The sequence below is a fragment of the Hemiscyllium ocellatum genome, chromosome 17 (genome assembly GCF_020745735.1).
Source record: "Hemiscyllium ocellatum isolate sHemOce1 chromosome 17, sHemOce1.pat.X.cur, whole genome shotgun sequence".
NCBI classification, from domain to species: Eukaryota; Metazoa; Chordata; class Chondrichthyes; order Orectolobiformes; family Hemiscylliidae; genus Hemiscyllium; species Hemiscyllium ocellatum.
In genome coordinates this window covers 41,189,819-41,209,147 of record NC_083417.1, presented here as the reverse complement: position 1 = coordinate 41,209,147, position 19,329 = coordinate 41,189,819, and the positions used below count along the sequence as shown (strand labels likewise).

General features: G+C 38.8%; 1 protein-coding gene across 2 annotated transcripts in view; it reads right to left on the bottom strand.

Annotated features, from left to right (window-relative positions):
• Positions 1-2,238: 2,238 nt before the first annotated feature.
• The window catches only part of lonp2 (lon peptidase 2, peroxisomal), a 106,702-nt gene continuing 89,611 nt past the window's right edge, over positions 2,239-19,329 (bottom strand). For both annotated transcript variants that reach the window (XM_060837696.1, XM_060837697.1), the window contains 3 exons: positions 10,002-10,209; positions 6,043-6,233; positions 2,239-2,968 (listed from right to left, as the gene is read on the bottom strand). In XM_060837696.1, the coding sequence (XP_060693679.1) occupies positions 2,747-2,968; positions 6,043-6,233; positions 10,002-10,209 (621 nt within the window). In that variant the 3' untranslated portion in view covers positions 2,239-2,746. The remainder of the gene's footprint in view (positions 2,969-6,042; positions 6,234-10,001; positions 10,210-19,329) is intronic.

Sequence of the window (19,329 nt, the reverse complement as noted above, 5' to 3'; positions counted from 1 at the left end):
TCCCATTCTTTTTCTCAGTGGTGATAAATGGGATCCAAATCAAACTGCCTGTGTTCAATCATATCACAGATCTTCCTTTTTGTTTGTAATACTACCCTTCTCCTTTCACTTCCTTAATCCCATTACAGCTCTATTGAAGGTCATAAATGTGAAGCATTGGACTGAATTTCTTCTTTCTGGGAAGAGAGAGTTGGGTCTCATTCCCAACTTCAGAAAGACAGCCACTCACATGAATTGTGATCTTCCAAAGTTGGGTGAGGACTGAAATACTAACTACAGCCTCCCAATTCAGCCACAGAAATAGACAGATGACTATATTTTCAAGCAATGGCTAATGATGACAATTGGAAATGGTGAGTGCTTTTAAACTTGTTTGTTAAAAGGCTCCTGACTCCACAGCAAGCTATCTCCTAACCAAGCTATGATTTACCTGCCCTGTTCATAGGGTGTTCAGGAACCCAGCTGACTTCATAAAATAGCACTCTAAGGTAAACTATATTTGGAGGGTGTATTTAAATAGCAAATCCAATGTTGAATTAAATGCACGTTTGGTCACAACTTGCCACTATGAGGAATATAGCAGGTGGTAGAAATGGTCTGGTCATTTTAGATTTGTAGTCCTATATGTCTCCTTATTGGTCCTTCCAAAGTGGGTTTGCTCACATTGAATATGAAAAATCTAGCTCAATAACTCGTTCTCTCTCCATAAATGTTGGCAGATCTACAAATTATTTCCAACTTTTTTTTATTATTTCAGAATTCAACCACCTTCAGATCCTTGCTTTTTGTAGACTTTCTTACAGTTTCTCAGCTATAGACATGATTATGATTCTTAATGATTATAGCAAATGTTTAGATTAGTATGAAAACAGGCCCTTCGGCCCAAGTCCACATTGACCCTCTGAAGAGTAAAGCACCCAGACCTATTCCCCTATCCTATATTTATCCCTGACTATTGCACCTAACACTATAGGCAATTGAGCATGGCCAATTCACCTGACCTGCACATCTTTGGATTGTGCGAGGAAACTGGAGCGCCTGGAGGAAACCCATGCAGATACTGAAAGAATGTGCAAACCCCACACAGTCACCCGAGGTGGGAATTGAACCCAGTTTCCTGGTGTTGTGAGGCAACAGTGCTAACCACTGAGCCGTGCCAATTATTAACTAAGTTATCCCAAACAAAAATGGCTATGTGTGGTTCACCATATTGTAGGGCAAATGGTCCAGATCTTAATTTCTTCTCCTAAGGCAGTTGCAGATATTTATAGGATTGCCCAAGTAAATATACATGGATTATATGGGGCTTGCTGGGGAAGAACATCTATCAGTGCAGTTACAGGCATTGTAGTATGGTTTTGGAAGTCTGTAATCTCTTGCTGTAACATTTTTTTCACATAGTCAGCACATGGTTTCTGAGAACTTTTAAGCTGGGCTATATTTCCAAGTGTAAGTTGATGAATGCATCAATCACAGGCCTGTGTACTGAGGACTGCTGTTAGCTCCTCACAGCTTTTTTAATTCATAAAAAATTAACGTGTGGAGTTCAGAGAATCTAGTTTGCAAATATTGGAATATTATCCAACTGGAAACTGACAACAATGTCTCTTTCAGAGTTTTTCTTTAAATGTTTACAATTCTTGTTGCTTGTCAGTTCTTTGCACTGAAACCAAACTACATGGAATAGTGTAGGTTAGATGGGCTTCAGATTGGTATGACTGGTCGGTGCAATATCGAGTGCTGAAGGGCCTGTACTGCACTGTAATGTTCTATGTTCTATTCTGTAACTCTTCATGGTATAGTTGAGACAGCAGCAGCAATAAGTAGAAACTTACTGTAAGTAACTATTTTCAAAACTGTGAAAAACCAAAAGTTATATTTATCCAGTCATGAGCTGGATTTTTCATTCCCAACAATAGCAGAGTCAGTCGCATTGGGAGGACCAAATAGGAGGCATGCGGTTCTGCACATTTAACATGACCAGGCAATTCTTGCCACCTGCTATTTTATCCATGATATTTGCTTCAGCAATAATAGCCTTTTCTTAAAAGAAAGAGAATTCCTACAGTGTTGAAGCAGGCCATTTGGTCCTTTGAATCCACACTGACCCTACGAAGAGCATCCTCTATATACACATACACACACACACAAATGTTTTAGGTAAATGTTTTGGTGTAAATTTGCTTGGAGAAGATAAATAAACTATAACTATCTTAGAACAGAATATTTTATTCCAACATTTCGGCTATCAGCATTGATATTTAAATACCATTACTTCATTAATTTTCTAAGTCTTCAATCCATTATCATTGTTCCTGGGCAAAGCTCAAAATAAATTGATTGTACCACTTTCATTGCATGATAAGCATCACAATGTAAAAGGAATATTATTAACTTTTTCTGAAAGAATTTTAGCAAAATAGACTTAATAGGTTTATAACAATTTTTGTTTAATATTATTCTCTTTCACTACGTTATATGTCTTTCCTTGTTAAAAATGCCTCAATCAGTTCAAAAATTAGCCGCTGGAAAGTATATACTACAACCCAAAACAATTTTCCCTTTTTGCCCAAGAGAAGTGATCTTCCTTTGATAACATAGCACAGTTCAGTAACCTGGGGGTACAAACCTGCATTCTATCATTCTCTAACACATCGCAAAGTAGAAGTACAGTAACTTCTTCAGAAACTGTATTTGTTACATTAAAGTTGAGCCGACAAGAAAACAGATGTAAGTAGCAAACATTTTAGAGTTTACTATTTAAAATACTATGTCTTGAATCAGCTGGAAATCCTCCATCAAAAGCAGCATTAAGTACATCATCTAAGCAAAATGCAGTTACAAAATCAAGATCCTCTCTCATGTTGGCAGGAATTTCATCTAGGTCTTTCTCATTTCGTTTTGGTAGAATAACTCTCTTCAGTCCAGCTCTGTGTGCAGCCAGAACTTTGTCCTTTATTCCACCCACCTAGTAGAAAAGAATTAGAAACATTCAGCATCACTGTCTATAAGTAAAGTTGATTCCAGGTCCTTCAAAAGAACAAATTGATTATTTAATTCCTTTTTAATAAATAATTTCCTTATTATTCTTGAACTATTGGATGGGAAGCACAGATAATAACACTTCCTCAACAGAAGACTTAATAGTACAGTTCAAAGTTTTAGAATAAATGCTTCTCATTGGTTGAAGTTTTTCAGACTGTACCCATGATGTATAAATCATGTTAAGTCTTACAAACAATGGTGCTCAGGGATAAGAAACCAAATTAGCCTGATAACATGAAGGAGGGTAATCTGAGATTCCACCAGAAAATGTTCTTGCTGAGGCAGCATGGCCACATTAAACAGTGAGAAACATTCCAGCAATGAGTGGTGATAAAGATGCAGAGCTGTTGATTGAAGAAGTTAAATCCTAAATTAGAAAATGCTGAACCTTATTGTAATCTCTTTGTGTTTTCCTTTAACTAAATAGTCAAACAAAATGACATCCACCTCAATTTAGGGATAAAATATAATCTTTAGAGATTAAATATAACTAAATTGAAGGAAAACTTTGCAAACTGTGATGTCTCATTTTTATTCCCAGTACTAGGTCATATGTCAAATTCACAAAACCCTTCAGTGTTGCTGAAACTGATCCACTTTGTCATTCTCATAATGATCTTCTAAGATACCTTCAAAACAGCCTTTTCCATAAAAAATATTTTAAAAGGACTCCATCCCATGCTCATTATACAGACATATATGTACTCAACACTGGCTAAGATTCTGGCTTCTAGGTGAGCAGAAGTAATCCCGATCTGGTCCATATACATTTCAGATCTGTGGTTACTCATCATTGTAAAAATATCAATATGATGACCATGCAAAGCAAAAAACCAGTGGCTCAAAGCAGTCGGGGTGATAGGCACCAGATCCATCATTTTAAGTACTCACTTCCACAACCAATAGACAGCGACAGCAGTGTTTACCATCTATAGGGTGCACTACAGCAATTCTGTAAGCCTCCTACAACAGGACCTTCTAAATCCATGACTTTTATCACTGAGAAAAACAAGAGAAGCATATACCACTTGTTTTTCTCCAAGGTACACATCATCCTGAACTGGAACTCTCTCTGTACCTTCAAAATTCTGGAACTCTCCCCCTAACAGCACTGAATGTAGTTACACTGCATAGACTTCAAGGTGACAATTAACAACCATATTCAAAGGCAATTAAGGATAGGCATTAAATTCCTTGTCAATGATGTTCACACGCTAATCTTGCTATCTGTATTTTTAAAGGCTCCAATCACTACTACCCCAACTGCAGGGAGCACACTTACAGTCATTGCAGGTGTAGTGCTTATGGCTTCACTGCTGGTGATATCATGGACTCGGGTGATGGCTTCATACTTTCAGATTACTTAATACGGTCACCTGGTGACCTGAAATGAATTGCCAAATCACTGAACAGCAATCAGAAAGAATCCTTAGTGCCTCATATGGTGACCTCCCTGAAGAATGTGACAAGTGAGGGGACAGCACAGGGATTGCCAGCAGATTGTGAATAACACAGCAAGCTTGGTGGTGAATGGAGTGGAGAAAGGAACTATGGGCAGGATGGTGAACAGGGTGAACAACTGAGTAGTGAGGGAATTGGAAAATTTGTTGGCAAAAGGAATGGAAAATGGAATCGGAAGCAGAATGGGGAAAGCAGCAAAAAACGAAGAATGGGCTGTTGAGGGAGAAACGACAACAACCGCACAACTGGTTCCAGTTCCAGTGTAGTACAGGTACATAATAATAGCAATGGTGCTGACTTTATGTAAAAATTTGATGGCAAAAGATCCATCCCATTTCAGCAGAAGTGATGTGCTTTCCCATAGTAATTGAGGAACTGCCCAAATTTAATTTACATTTGTACTAGGTATAAAGCATAAGCTGTTAGAAAAATAATACTGCTGTTCAAAGCCTGTGATTTTCCAAAGGCACAGATCAAAATATGATATCTCCAACCAGCAAGTCAAACAGATGTCTATCTTTTCACACAAGCTAACAGCTGATGCCATGACATTTTACCTCATCGTGCTTTCCTTGACTCTTTTCTTTCTGTTCTTTGTATTAAATGCAGATTCACAGCTGCTAAAGTAGCATTTTGAATAGAGAATGAAAGGTTAAACAGATGCTGTTGTACATAACCTAAGGGAGAGTTTATTCCAGGGTCAGACAGAGAAAAGTGGGGTTGGTAGGCGCTCTGAGGAATACAAGAAAATGATGAGAGGACAGAGGCCTCGTAAGTTAGCAAGGCTGAGAGACAGCTATGAACACCGGTAGGAGAGTTTATACGGAGGGAGCGTTTGAAAGATGATAAATGACATTAGATCATTAGGAGGATGATGTGAGTTAAAATGGAGATTGCAATCACTAAAACGAGGAGCAAGAAATAACAGTGACTAAGGGAGAATACTCTAGTCAGAAATTTTGACTGGAGCTTAGGAAGATGATATTCAATGGGATTGGGGAGGGTGGCGTTGTTGTGCAAGAGAGTTGGGAAAGATGGAATTCCAAGAAGGTACCAGGATTTGGAGAGAGAGAGATCAAGATGTAATAAAGGCCACACCACCATCATGGTAGTTTGACACATCAGATGGTGATGAATATTGCCAGGTGGGAGATTTCATTAATGGGCAAAATGTTGCTAGAGTGCACATCCAGTAAATACTTCAATAAAAACAAAGAAACAATTCTAAAATATTCTTTGGTCAGAAAAATTCAAATGGTATAATTTGATTGAAGACTAACTTCCCCTAACAGCTTTTAACACAATACACATTCAAGAGATAAAGAAGACTGCAATTTTAAAAAGAGATTGAATCAGAACAAAGAAGATTTTAATTAATTAGATGGTTAATATTTGAATAAAGAAAAATTAATCTCTGTATTTCTTAAAGGTTATATAGTTTACGAAGTAAAAACTGATCAAAGTTTCTTGATATTGTGCATGATATAATGTGAATGAGAGTTAAGAGTAATGTTCTTCAGAAATTTAAATACTTACTGGCAGAACAAGGCCTCGCAGTGTTATTTCACCTGTCATTGCCACATCAGAACGCACTAAATGCCCACTGAACAAAGAGGCAAGGCAGGTTACTATAGTGACCCCAGCAGATGGTCCATCTTTTGTAACAGCACCAGCTGGAAAATGTAGATGTATATCTGTGTTGTCAAGGAGATCAAAGCTACCAGCAGCTAAACAGGGGAAAAGAAAAATATCCATTGTTGCAACTACAAAAACACTCTTTCCATATTAAACCATTGGTTTTTTACAATACATTTTTGCACCTTATTGGAAAATTATTTTCATCTCGGACATTATCACATAGCCACTGCCTCCATACGTTTCTGATTGGGACCCTTGGAACAATGTGACAAATCTCAGTACAGCATTTTATCTTATGGGAAAATCAACTGCTCAAGTAAAACTCACATAATTAAATGAATTTCAATGATTCAATCAACCTGGCTAAAATGAACTATCTGCTCGTTATCTTGTTGTCTGTGCTCCTTTCGGTTCACTAATTGGTTGCTACAATAACATAGTAATTTCACAAACATTTCATTGAAAGAGGTACATAAATTTAAGTTCCGTCAGTTTAGAATTCAACCAAGAGAGACCATGAGAGTATGTGAGTAAACAATGTACAGAACAAAAAAAAGACTGTAAAAGTTCCTGCGTGTGTGTGAAAAGAACAAGACCAGGGATGACAAATACGGGCCTCTTATATTCTGATACGAGAGACTTGGTATTGGAAAACAAAGAAATGGCAGAGAAATTAAATAACTACTTTAGTTCCGTCTTCATAGAAACGATAGGGAAGAAAGGATCTAATGAACAGGAAGAATTTAATGAAATTAGTTTGAGTAAATAAAAAAGTGCTTTGAAAATGAATAGAAGTGAAAGCTAAAAATCTAAACCTTCTAAAGAATATGGCCATAGAAACTGAATGATTGCCATCTTCCCAAATTCTGTAGATTCTGAATCAGTCCTGGCAAATTGGAGGATGGTAAATGTAACTGCAGAATTTTAAAAAAGGGAGGGAAAACAGGGAATTGGAGAGTAATTAGTATAATATCAGTGGTAGATAAAGTGCTAGAGTTTATTATAAAAGGATACAATAATAGGAAATTTAGAAACTATCAATGCAACTAGAAAAGCCCACATAGATTTATGAAAGGGAAATCATGTTTGACAAACTAGCAAGTTTGAAAACAGTGGGTATAATATATTGGAATTTTCAGAAAGCTTTTGATAAAGCCCGCATAAGGGTTTATGGGATAAAACACTGGCATGGATTGAGAAATGTCAGCCGACAGGAAGAGAGTAGAAATAAAAAGGTCTTTTCTAGAGTGGAGGGCATTGACTGGTGGAATACCACTGGGATCAGTGCTTGAGCAACCATGAAGTTATCTACTTGTGCAAGAAAAACAAAATGGTGGACTATTATTTAAATGGCGATAAATTGGGAACTGTTGATGTACAGAGAGATCTGGGAGACCTTCCACACCACTTTCTGAAAGCAAGCATCCAGGTACTGTAAGCATTTAGGAAGGCAAATGGTATGTTGGCCTTAAATGAAAGAGGATTTGAGTGCAGGAGCAAGGACATCTGCTGCAGCTGCAAAAGACATTGTCAAAACCACATCTGGAGTATTGCGTTTGGTTTTGCTTAGAAACGTTTACTTGCCATAAAGGAAGTTCAGTAAAGGCTCACCAGATTGATTGGATTAAAAATCACACAACAGCAGGTTATAGTCCAACAGGTTTATCGACTATAACCTGGTGTTGTGTGATTTTTAACTTTGTCCACCCCGTCCAACACTGGCACCTGCACCTCACAGATTGATTGTGGTCAAGTTAGTTTAGAAGAATGAAATGGGATCTCACTGAAACACAAAATTCTGAGAGGACTGGACTGGTTCCATGATAAGAGTATGGCATTGTGATAGAAGATCTATAGTGCTCACAGTGAAAATCAAATTAGGCTGGTTAGGCCAAATGGTGTTGCAGTCTCTTGGAACTATTTTCTATGTTTCTTTCATTTTCTTTGTAGCTTGGAGCAGAGCATAAGAATATTGTTATATTCTTCAAAAATAAAATCAAAATTCTACTCAATTAATCATGTGGTTGTCAAAGATTGAAGGAAACAACTCTGCTACAAGAGGAATCTGCTAATTACTCTCCTAAATATCTCTCAGCAATAATTATCGGATGTTTTCATCTGAAGAAATGTTAATTTAAAACAAACCTTTTATTTAAAATGTAATATTCAGTACTTTCCTCTTGACATGAAGAAAATGATGAGAAAATAAAGTTTCTAAAAATAAACTGACTCCACATTCTGTAATGCAAAGACCAAATGGAATGTAACAAAAATAAACGATTCTAAGCAAAAACCATACTGGATAAGAAGTTAATCACAGGTGTAAAAATCAATGATATCTTGTTCATTTTGTTCATAAGCATGCGGAATTGAGTGTGCTTCCGTAATATCCAAGCATTTTTTTTGGTATCCCTACTAGTTAATGATAGTGTGCCTTGAACTTGAGTTTATTTAGTTTAAGACTGGATTCTTGGTGAAAGCACTACCTGTAATCCTGATTACAAATGAAATTCTTTTAGCATGTATGTGTGCATATATTGTAACTAAAAACTGGAGAAATTTGCTCGCTAGATAAATGTACAAGATCTAGGTATCTTCTCGCTGTTGATGAACCACCTCCTTCAACCACTGAAATCCATCCGTAGGTACATGTACAGAGCTGTTCAGAAGAGAGTTCATCCAGGTTAGCCTGGGTCAATTCGACAACTGAGGCACTTCTTCTTATGCCAAAGTAATATACTAGTAAGTCTCTGAATGCTAAATATTGCTGGTAAACTTTGAAGAATCATAAATCCCTGTGTTTGCTTATATTCTTTCATTGGTCTGGATCATTGCCATCCACCCTGAATTGCCCTCGAGGAGGGGTTGCTGAGCCACCTCCTTCCACCACTGAAGTCCATCCATAGGTACATGTACAGAGCTGTTCAGAAGAGTGTTCCAAAATATTGATCCAGTGACAGTGACTGAACAGCAACACAATTCCAAGTACGGATGCTATTTGGCTTTGAGGGAACTTCCAAGTGGTGTGTTTCAATGCATCATCTGCCTTTGTCCTTCCAGATAATGGAGGTCACAGCCTTGGTAAATGTTGTTAAAAGAGGCATTGTTAGTTGCTACAGTGCATCTTATAGATGATGCACACCACTGCCACTGTCAAAAGTGGAGAGAATGAATGCTGAAGTTTGATCTGTCCTGGGTGGCACTGAGCTCCTTGAATGTTGTTGGTGCTGTACTCCTCCAATCATAGAGATGTACAGCACGGAAACAGACCTTTCGGTTCAACTCAGCCATGGCGACTACATATCCTAAATTAATCTAGTCCCATTCGCCAGCATTTGGCCCATATCCCTCTAAACCCTTCTTATTCATATATCCATCCCGATGTCTTTTAAATGTTGTAATTGTACTAGCGTCATCATGTCATCTGGCAGCTCATTCCATGGATGGACCACCCTCTATGTGAAAAAGATCCCCCATATGTCCATTTTAATCTTTCCCCTCTCACCTTAAACATATGCCCTTTAGTTTTGGACTTTCCCATCCTGTGGAAACGACTTTGTTTATTTATCCTATCCATGCCCTTCAAGTGGAACACATTCCAATCCACTCCTGATTTGTTCCTTGTGGATGGTGGACAGGCTTTGGCGGGTCAGGAAGTGAGTTATTCACCACAGAATTCCCACTCTCTGGTTTGCTCTTTGAGCCACAATACTCTGTGCTCCTTAATTAGAGGAGATTTATTTTGTCTCTTCCAGAATTATAAAATGAATGTTTCATGGGTTAAGATTTTAGTTTTCAACAGACACTATTGAAATTATTACACTGTAGTTATCCTCATTACAATACATTTTACATACCATTTGTTAAGTGATATTTCTTTGCATTACTGCGCAGCCAACTTATTGCAAGATGGGCTGATTCCTTCATAACATCCCCTAATTGTCCTGTTAGAGTCAACTGACCCTCTCCTTCCATTCGGCTTGCTTCCACAAACATAATCTCACCACCTAATGGTGTCCAAGCTAAGCCTATTGCCACACCAGGCTGGCTCAGGCGTTGAGATACCTGTTTAACAAAAAAGGAACATATTCAAAGTTTTATAAATCAAAATCCTCATTTCCAGAAAGCATTTTAAAACCATGTATAAGTAGCCTTCCGATGCTTCTGATCCTTGTGTGAAATAGTGCCATGCAGGCTAGAAGGTGTCAGGACTGTCCCCTGATCGGTACTGCTGAGATTATGAGAAGGGTGTTACAATTTTTTGTGTGCCTTGGGAAAGCAAGAGAAAAAAAATATCAGCTGAGATCATTATTTAACGATCTCTGCTGTAATGTGGAAATTTTGAATATCAAGCAGGAACTGGTTCAATATGGATGAGACATCTGTAGGATCAGATAGCCTTTCTGCATGGAGCCACTTTGGGTTGAGTGCCAGGGAAACAAAAGTTCTTCTTGAACCAGCTAGACAAACTTAGACAGAGCCGAATGTATCCGGAGTCAATTAGAAATCATTTTCTTTAATAAATGAATTTTCAATTTGAATCATTTGATTTTTTAAGTAGAAGTGCCTGAAAAGCCATTCTATTCATCAATGCTTTTGTGCCTCTTTTCAAATAAAACAGCTAGATGAAGATTCTAGGGAATTGCGTGATACAAAGGTACAGAATCATTCTGTGAACAGGTATGAACTAATTACCAATGTTGATGAGTTAAACAAATAATCATTCATCCATGAAACCTGCCTCATCTGCCATAATGGTTTACATTATCCATTAACATATGTTCATTCGAACTTTAGAGGTTAAATTTAAACCTTTAATAGAAAATGTTACAGAACATGAGCTCCAATTTTAATTCTCAGGTCAGGGTTGCAGAGGTGGACAATTTCCCAACTCCATGAACCCAATATTTAAAAGCTCAGACTATCTATTTTCAGGCTGGATGTGGGAGGCTGGATTGGAATTTGGGCGAGACGATCTGGAAAGAGCTGAGGCAGCTAATTGTGCCCAAGAATTACAATAAAAAAAACAAAATATAAAACATGCCTCCAGTCTACAACTCCAAGACTGCCATGCCTATTAATGCCAACTCATGTCCTCTATGGTCCTCTGCACAGTTGCACAGCTCCTAAACCGAATGCTAACACAACCATTTGTCCCTTTACCCAACTTCCATACCCTCAACTAATGCCTACTTCCACCCACCCATTCCCCATCACATATTATGCCAGCTCACCTAGTATTCACAAGTGTCCACACATGTAAACAAAAATAACTTCTCTGCAATTAACATTCACCAAAGTAAGCTAAATATTACTCCTTCCCCAAAAGGTTTCTGCCCAGCACATCAAAGTGTAATCTGATGCAGCAAGTTTGCCAAAATGGATCTTAAATAGAGACAGCTGACCAATCAAGAGGCAGCTGCCTCTGGAAATCATGCAAGTGCAATGTCCAAGTCCGAACGACACTCTGATCATCGTGGAAATAGGAAATTCTGGCTTTATGAACAGAAATTGTGACTGCAGGCTATTTCTGCCATTTGCACCAAGTTGGAGCAGTTCTCCGATGTGCAAATAATCTGGTCATAGCATGCTTAGCATAAAAGATTCACAGTGAATGGGATTTCAACAAGGGAAAGATGTAAAAGGGATCTAAGGATCAATGTCTTTATGCAGAGGTTGGTGTGTGTATGGAATGAGCTACCAGAGGAACTGGTGGAGGCTGGTACAATTGCAACATTTAAAAGGCAGCTAGATGGTATAGGAGTAGGAAAGGTTTAGAGGGATATGGGCCAAGTGCTAACAAATGGGACTAGATTTATTTAGGACATCTGGTGGGCATGGATGAGTTGGACTGATGAGTCTGTTTCTGTGCTGTACACCTCTATGACTCTAAAGTAAAGCCTTATTTGAATTAAGGTATAAACAGTTAACATTACTCATTTTTATTTTCTGGATTATATACTGGAAGAAAAATCCATCATTACTTTGACTGATACACTTTTATATCCAATTAAAAAAAACCTTAAAGAACTGTGGATGCTGTAAATCAGAAACAAAAATGGAAGTTGCTGGAAAAGCTCAGCAGGTCTAGCAGCATCTGTAGAAATCAGTGAATGTTTTACATCTGGTTCTGAGGAAGGGTCAGTAGAACTGAAATGCTAACTCTGATTTCTCTTCACAGATGCTGCCAGACTGGCTGAGCTTTTCCAACAACATCTCTTTTCATTTCTATATCCATGTGGCCCCTCCCACTGCTCCAAATGTTTGCTCTCACTGGATTAATATTCAGATTGTTACACATGAGCACACATTCTCCTAAACGAATGGCTTGTTTTCTTAATAATAACAAATAAATAAAATCTCAAAATTATTGCAAGTCTCCTCTAAATATTTAAGAATAATATATTTCCAAATTTATAACTATTTTTCTTTTTGATTTGGCACACATTCTACAAATTTCATGTGGCAGCAAAATCTATTGCAAGGGAATAATATCCCTCTTGGGCCTAGATTTTCCCTTATTTTTGAGAAAGTGTCAGGGACAACATCTTTAGGGAAACCTCTGTCCATGCCAGTTAGAAAGCCCTGATGAATCAAGTGAAAATCAAACACTTGAATGGTGACATGGCAGGCTTCTCAACCAATAGATCCTTTGGTACACATCTCCCATTCCATCAAAGCTATTGGTTAATCAGAAGCTGGCACCTACTGTGTGCAGCATCAACCTGTATGGCAGGCCAGGCTGCTGGCTGAACAGCAGCAATGAAGACTGAGACCAACAAAATGCTTCGTGACGTTTTAAAGGTGTTAAGAGAGAACTCATACGGTTTGGGCGTCAGTAAAAGTTGGGGTAGAGGGATGTTGGACAAGTTGGAGGAAAGAAAAGAGAATGGCTTGAGTGGCCTGTAAATACCATTTCTTTTCTGTATTTTTGATCCTGGAATGAAACAGGAGAAAGTTGATTTAAAAAGCAAGGTGGGTGAAAGATTGCTACACTTTTTAGACATTCACTGTAGGTGCTCTGGATAAAGTTTACTCACTGAGCTGGAAGGTTCGTTTTCAGACATTTCGTCACCATAATAGGTAACCTTGTCAGTGAGCCTCTGGTGAAGCACTGGTGTTATGTCCTGCTTTCTATTTACATGTTTAGGTTTCTCTGGGTTGGTGATGTCACTTCTGGTTCTTTTTCTCGGGGGTGGCATATGGGGTCTAAATCAATGTATTTGCTGATAGAGTTCTGGTTGGAGCACCATGCTTCTGGGAATTCTCCTGCATGTTTGTGTTTGGCTTGTCCTAAGATGAATGTGTTGTCCCAGATGTAGAGAGGTCCTTCCTCATCTGTATGTAAGAATACTAGTGAGAGAGGGTCATGTCTTTTCGTGGGTAGCTCATGTATCCTGGTGGCTAGTTTTCTGCCTATTTGTCCAATATAGTGTTTATTACAGTTTTTACAAGGTATTTTGTAGATGACGTTTGTTTTGCTTGTTGTCTATAAAGGGTCTTTTAAGTTCATTAGCTGCTGTTTTAGTTTCTTGGTGAATTTGTGGGTTACCATGATGCCCAGAAGTCTGAGTAGTCTGGTAGTCATTTCCGAGATGTCTTTGATGTAGGGGTCAGTGGGTAGGGTTTCTGGACACATTTTGTCTGCTTGTTTGGATTTGTTTCTAAGAAATCGGCAGATTGTGTTTATTGGGTATCTGTTCTTTTTGAATATGCTGCATAGCTGGTTTTCCTCTGCTCTGCGTAGCTCCTCTGCAGTGCAGTGTGTGGTGGCTCATTGAAATAATGTTCTAATGCAGCTTCATTTGTGGGTATTGGGATGAATGCTTTTGTAGTTCAATATTTGGTCCGTATTTGTTATTTTTCTATAGATGCTGGTTTGGAGTTCCTCACTGATTGTTCGTTCTACTGTGACATCTAAGAATGGTAGTTTGTTGTTGTTTTCCTCCTCTTTTGTGAATTTAATGCCAGTGAGGGTATTGTTGATGGTCTTGAAGGTTTCTTCTTGTTTGTTTCGTTTAGTGATGACAAAGGTGTCATCTACATAGCAGACCCAAAGTTTGATTTGGATGGTTGGCAGAGCTGTTTGTTTGAGTCTCTGAATTACTGCCTCTGCCAAGAACCCTGATATCAACATTGATATAGACCCCATCTACCACCCTCTGGGAAAAAGAACCAGAAATGGCATCACCAACCCACGAAAGCTTAAACACAAAGAGAAAGAGGGACATAACATCAGCACTTCACCACTCACTGATGATGTTACCAAGTATGACGGCGAAATGTCTGAAAATGAACCTTCCAACTCAGTGAGCAAACTTACATCTAGAACCTCAATCTGAGCTACAAATCTCAAAACTTGCTAACTGTAGGTGCTGTTTACAAAACTGCTTGTTCAAACAGTAGCGAAGTTTGGTTACGGATGGATTGGAACCTTGTGGCTGTGTACAAGTAAAGATTTGACTAGCAACAGGTAGCTGATTGGTTTATGGGCTAATGACCAGTTATTGATGGCAATAGACTCCTGTCTGCAAACGATTACACAACTGTTTTTGTTTCAGGTAGTTGAACAGCTTTGGGTCTGTGAACATTTGAAAGAAGTCATATGACTGCCATACAGGCTGGAGTTGCTTCTTTTCTCTCCAATAAACACCAGTTTTAGCCTAAAGAAAGCCATCGTATTTTTCACTCAGCAGTTACTATAAACTGTGGCTCTTAACCAGTATGCCAAAAATTTTATAAGTATTCTTAGGATTGCCCATGGCTGAAGCATTATAAATGGCTGAAAGTGGTTTTCAGTTGAAATAAAATGGCTGAGGAAGATTATTAGCTGATACAGAACCTTATGAAGTCTGCTTCTGAAGTTAAACTATAACCTAGAATAATTATCTACCTTCAAAGAAGGAGTATATCCAAGTAATTAGATTAGGATAATATAGGAAGAGTTTTGTAAAATGTATACAATGGGCACATTGTATACATAATTTGACACATATGTAATCAGCAATAGGACTGATTTGTAACTGCCAAAGTGGACTAATAGCAAATGTATAAAAAGTATATGTTGCTCTTTGATCAATGGTGAAGTCCCTGGATGGCTAAAGGCTCTCTCTCCACCAGTGTAAAATAAGAAACTCTTTCATACTTGAAGGGGACCTGGGTATCAAGTGATTCATTTAGTAATTCTACCCCATCAGCACAAACCAGTCACTACTGCAGATCAGGAATCTTTTATTTTTAAACTTCAGGACCAACTCACTTTCGATAAAGGTTTTTTTTTGGTTTTCATATACATTTGTCCATAGGTGCATTTAGATCTGTTTGGGTCCGTTCAGGCACTTTGGAAATACTTTGTTTCACCCAAACAGACCTAAAAGCTTTGGCTTTTAGGTCCTTACCATTTTTGGACTTGCAGAAGACAGACACCAGATGTCAGCACATCTTGATAAGCTAAAAGGAACATCTCAGCAAACTGCTCCCTGTTCACAGGGACCATTGAGCTGTCTTCTCAGTCTTTCTCTCCATTCATAAAATCCATTCTTCTTTACCTGTGTTTTGGGGTTCCAAATTTATATTTCTTTATAATTTCTTTTTGAGTAACATGTTGACATTCAATTATCTATAGCTAGACTCTATTTTTTTTTATCATTTGAAATTCTTGCTAAGTTCAGAAACCTGGTCTATGCTTTTTATCACCCTGGGTCTCAAGGACAGGTAAACTGGGGAATTCTGTGTGCATTTTAAAATCTTTAACTGTTTTGATGAATCCAGAAATAATGAAGCATAACAAACTGTCCCCACACTTTAATTCTGTTCCCAAATGTTCTCTGATTGGGGAAAACAAAGGCTACTTTCACAATCTGGCAGGCAAGTCACTCCAGTTTCCCAGTTATGAAGGTTTCTCATCTGACCATTCATAGACTCGAACTACACTTTTTCTTGCTGTGGAGTTGCCAACATCATCAGATTCCTCCCACCCTGGTAATACTCTGTTCCAACCTCTTCCATCAGGCAGAGGATGCAGAAGCTTGAACACAAGCACCAACAGGTTAAAGCACATTTTTCCATTATTGGACTGCTGAACGGACCTCCCCAATTTCAAATCTAATGTTGACCTTGCTTTTCTACCGTATCCTCTGCAGGCATAACCTTGTATGCTTCACTCTCCCTAAGCACCCTATGATCTGTATAGTATGATCTGCCTGTACTGTTCACAAAACAAACTTTTCACTGTACTTAGGTACATGTGACAACAATAAATCAAACGGTTGTGGGTTAATGCCTTCAAGAGGCTGTTAATTGACCACTTAAAGGCTTTAATTGGTGGCAGGGTGGGAGGTTTGATCATGGAGTTTCCCAATTAGAACTTAATTGCTGAGGTGGCTTGAAGGAGGCAGGTATCACCTTGAACTACCCTGCTCAATTATAGGACCTTCTCACAAATTTCTCTTGTCACTCTAAGAAAGGGAAAAATTCAGCCTTTGATACTATTAGCTCTGCACTTCATTATTCATGTCAGAAAGGAAGACATCTGACAATTTGGAACATGGCAAAAAGTTTCCTGTAAGTTTTTTAATTATGTGAAATAGAATTTGGCAATCATCCTGAACTAGTTTAACAACAAAAACCATCACCTCTTCTCAAATAAACTTGAATTATTATTCGTGTGTAACAAGTCTTCTTTGAGTTACATCCCTAAGAACAGCCCTTTTATCAATCTAGAGTTATGCACCATGTCCTAGATACCACCATTATCAACCTTGGATATTCTGATCCCAAAAGCAGGATAGATTTACCAGAGGCAATAGCACAGTGGTATAGAGTCACACAGTTGCCCTCAGATTCCTTAACATTGACTCCAAACCTCATGAAGCCTCATGGCATCAGGTTAAACATGGACATTCTACTGCACACCCTGCTCTCCGGCTCATTCTCCTGCATGTTGAACACCAACTGGAGGAAGCACCAATAACGATATATATTCAAAAACAGAATATATTCTAAATGTATTTTCACCGAGCATGGTGTTGAAGGACACTAGCAGAATAGGATTCAATGGGAATCATGCAGAAGTCATACCTGGCACAAAGGAAGACAGCTTTGGTTGCTAGAGGTCAATCAACTTAGTGCCAGGACTTCACTGCAGGAGTTCCTTTGGGTAGTGTCCTAGGTATACCATCATCAATGACCTACACTAATCTTCAAAAATGAACTTCTCTCCATCGTAAGGTCAGATGCATAGAGATTCACTGAGGATAGTACAATGTTCAGCATTGTTCACTACTCTGCAGATACTGCAATAGCCAGTGTCCAAATGCTGCAAGACTGGACAATATCCAGACTTGGGCTGATAAGTGGCAAGTAACATTTGCATCACAATGACCATCTTCAACAAGACATAATTCAAACTACAGGGGAACCTCGATTATCCGAACGTGATGGGCGGGCACTATTTCATTCGGATAATCAATTATTTGGTAAATCGATTAAATGCCTGTCCTCAGGCGCTCAGAGTTTTTAAAGTCTGCTTCTCGTTCAAGAGACTGCAGCAGGACACAGCGTGCGAGGCCCCGACCCAATGCAAAACCTCCCCCCCCACCCCCAAGTAATTCTGCCTCCCGCCCCCAACTCTGTGTAACACCGCCCCTCCCGCCTCCAACTCCATGCAACACCGCCCCCTTGCCCCCTAACCTCATGCAACACCAACCACCCATCCCCAACACCACCTCCTCTCCAGGGCAGCTGGACTGGACACCAACAAGACTGCTGCTGCTGCCTTTGTGGGGTAAGTCTCCAAATAGCGCACGCACACACACGTGCAGCCACAGCCACATACACAACTTTTTACTGCAACCTTTTGACAGGTTCCACCTTTGCCCTATACAGGACAATGTTGGAGAGATAATGTGAGGAAGGGCGGTTCAGGGTACACCCCTCTGTAGAACTCCAGGGAAAGTGTGGGGACAGGGCGGGCAGTCAGTCATTTGGCTACGGTGCCAGTTTAATCACTGTAAACAAAAGACGCGATCACTGTTGGAAACACATCTTTGGTGTAATGTTTCCATCGGGACCTGGAGATCTCCTTCGGATAATCCGATTTTCGGATAACTGGTATTCGGATAATCGAGATTCCTCTGTACTCCCCTGACCTTTACCCAATTGACTACAGAAGTTCAAGAAAGCAGCGCATAACTACCTTCTCAAGGGCAAATGATTACGGAACATTAAGATACAAGAGTGGAAATTAAGTTGAATAATATGTAATGAAAACAGATGATTTTTGAACTGTTTTGATTTTAGTCCTTCTGGGAAAGAGTCTACAGAGTTAACTAAATTTCGAATTTCTCGACGTCAAAAATATAACCTGAATCAATTTAACAGGACTGTTCTCTGATGTTTCTGTTAAAATGCATCGGAAATATTCGATGCTGAAGTATTTAACATTTTGTATGTGTAGTACAATTATGCACAACATATCACAGGGCTCATGAGCTGCAGCACCAAGTCTGAAAGCAATACTGTTGGAGATGAGGATTATCAGAGCCAAGAAAAAAAGCTTTACCAACAGCGTACACATGCAGTATCAATTTCATTTAGTCAGCATCGACATAAATGGTGCTAATGTCTCCTTAATGTTACTGGGCCCATAATCTTGTGGCCCAAGTTAATACTCTGAAGACATGAAATTCAAATATCACCAAGGCTTACGGTGGAATTTAAATTCATATAATAAACAAATCTGGAATTGATAGTGAAGTCTCAGTTTCATGGTCACTATTACTGTCACCAATCATAATAAAAATACATCTGGTTCAATAGCAATCTCCCATCTTTACCTGGTTTACCCCTCTTGTGACTTGTAACCCACAGCAATGTGGAGGATGCTTAACCACCATTTTAAATGGCCTATCAAGCCACTCGTTTAAAAACAATTAGTGACGTGCGATAAATGTGACACAGAGTTTGTTAAAGAATATATTTTTGAAAAGTATAAACAAATGTAAACAATATGTATGAACGTTGGTTGCTGATTTTCTACAATACACATCTTGCTAGTTATTTGATTAGATTAGATTACTTAGATTAGATTACTTACAGTGTGGAAACAGGCCCTTCGGCCCAACAAGTCCACACCGACCCGCCGAAGCGCAACCCACCCATACCCCTACATTTATCCCTTACCTA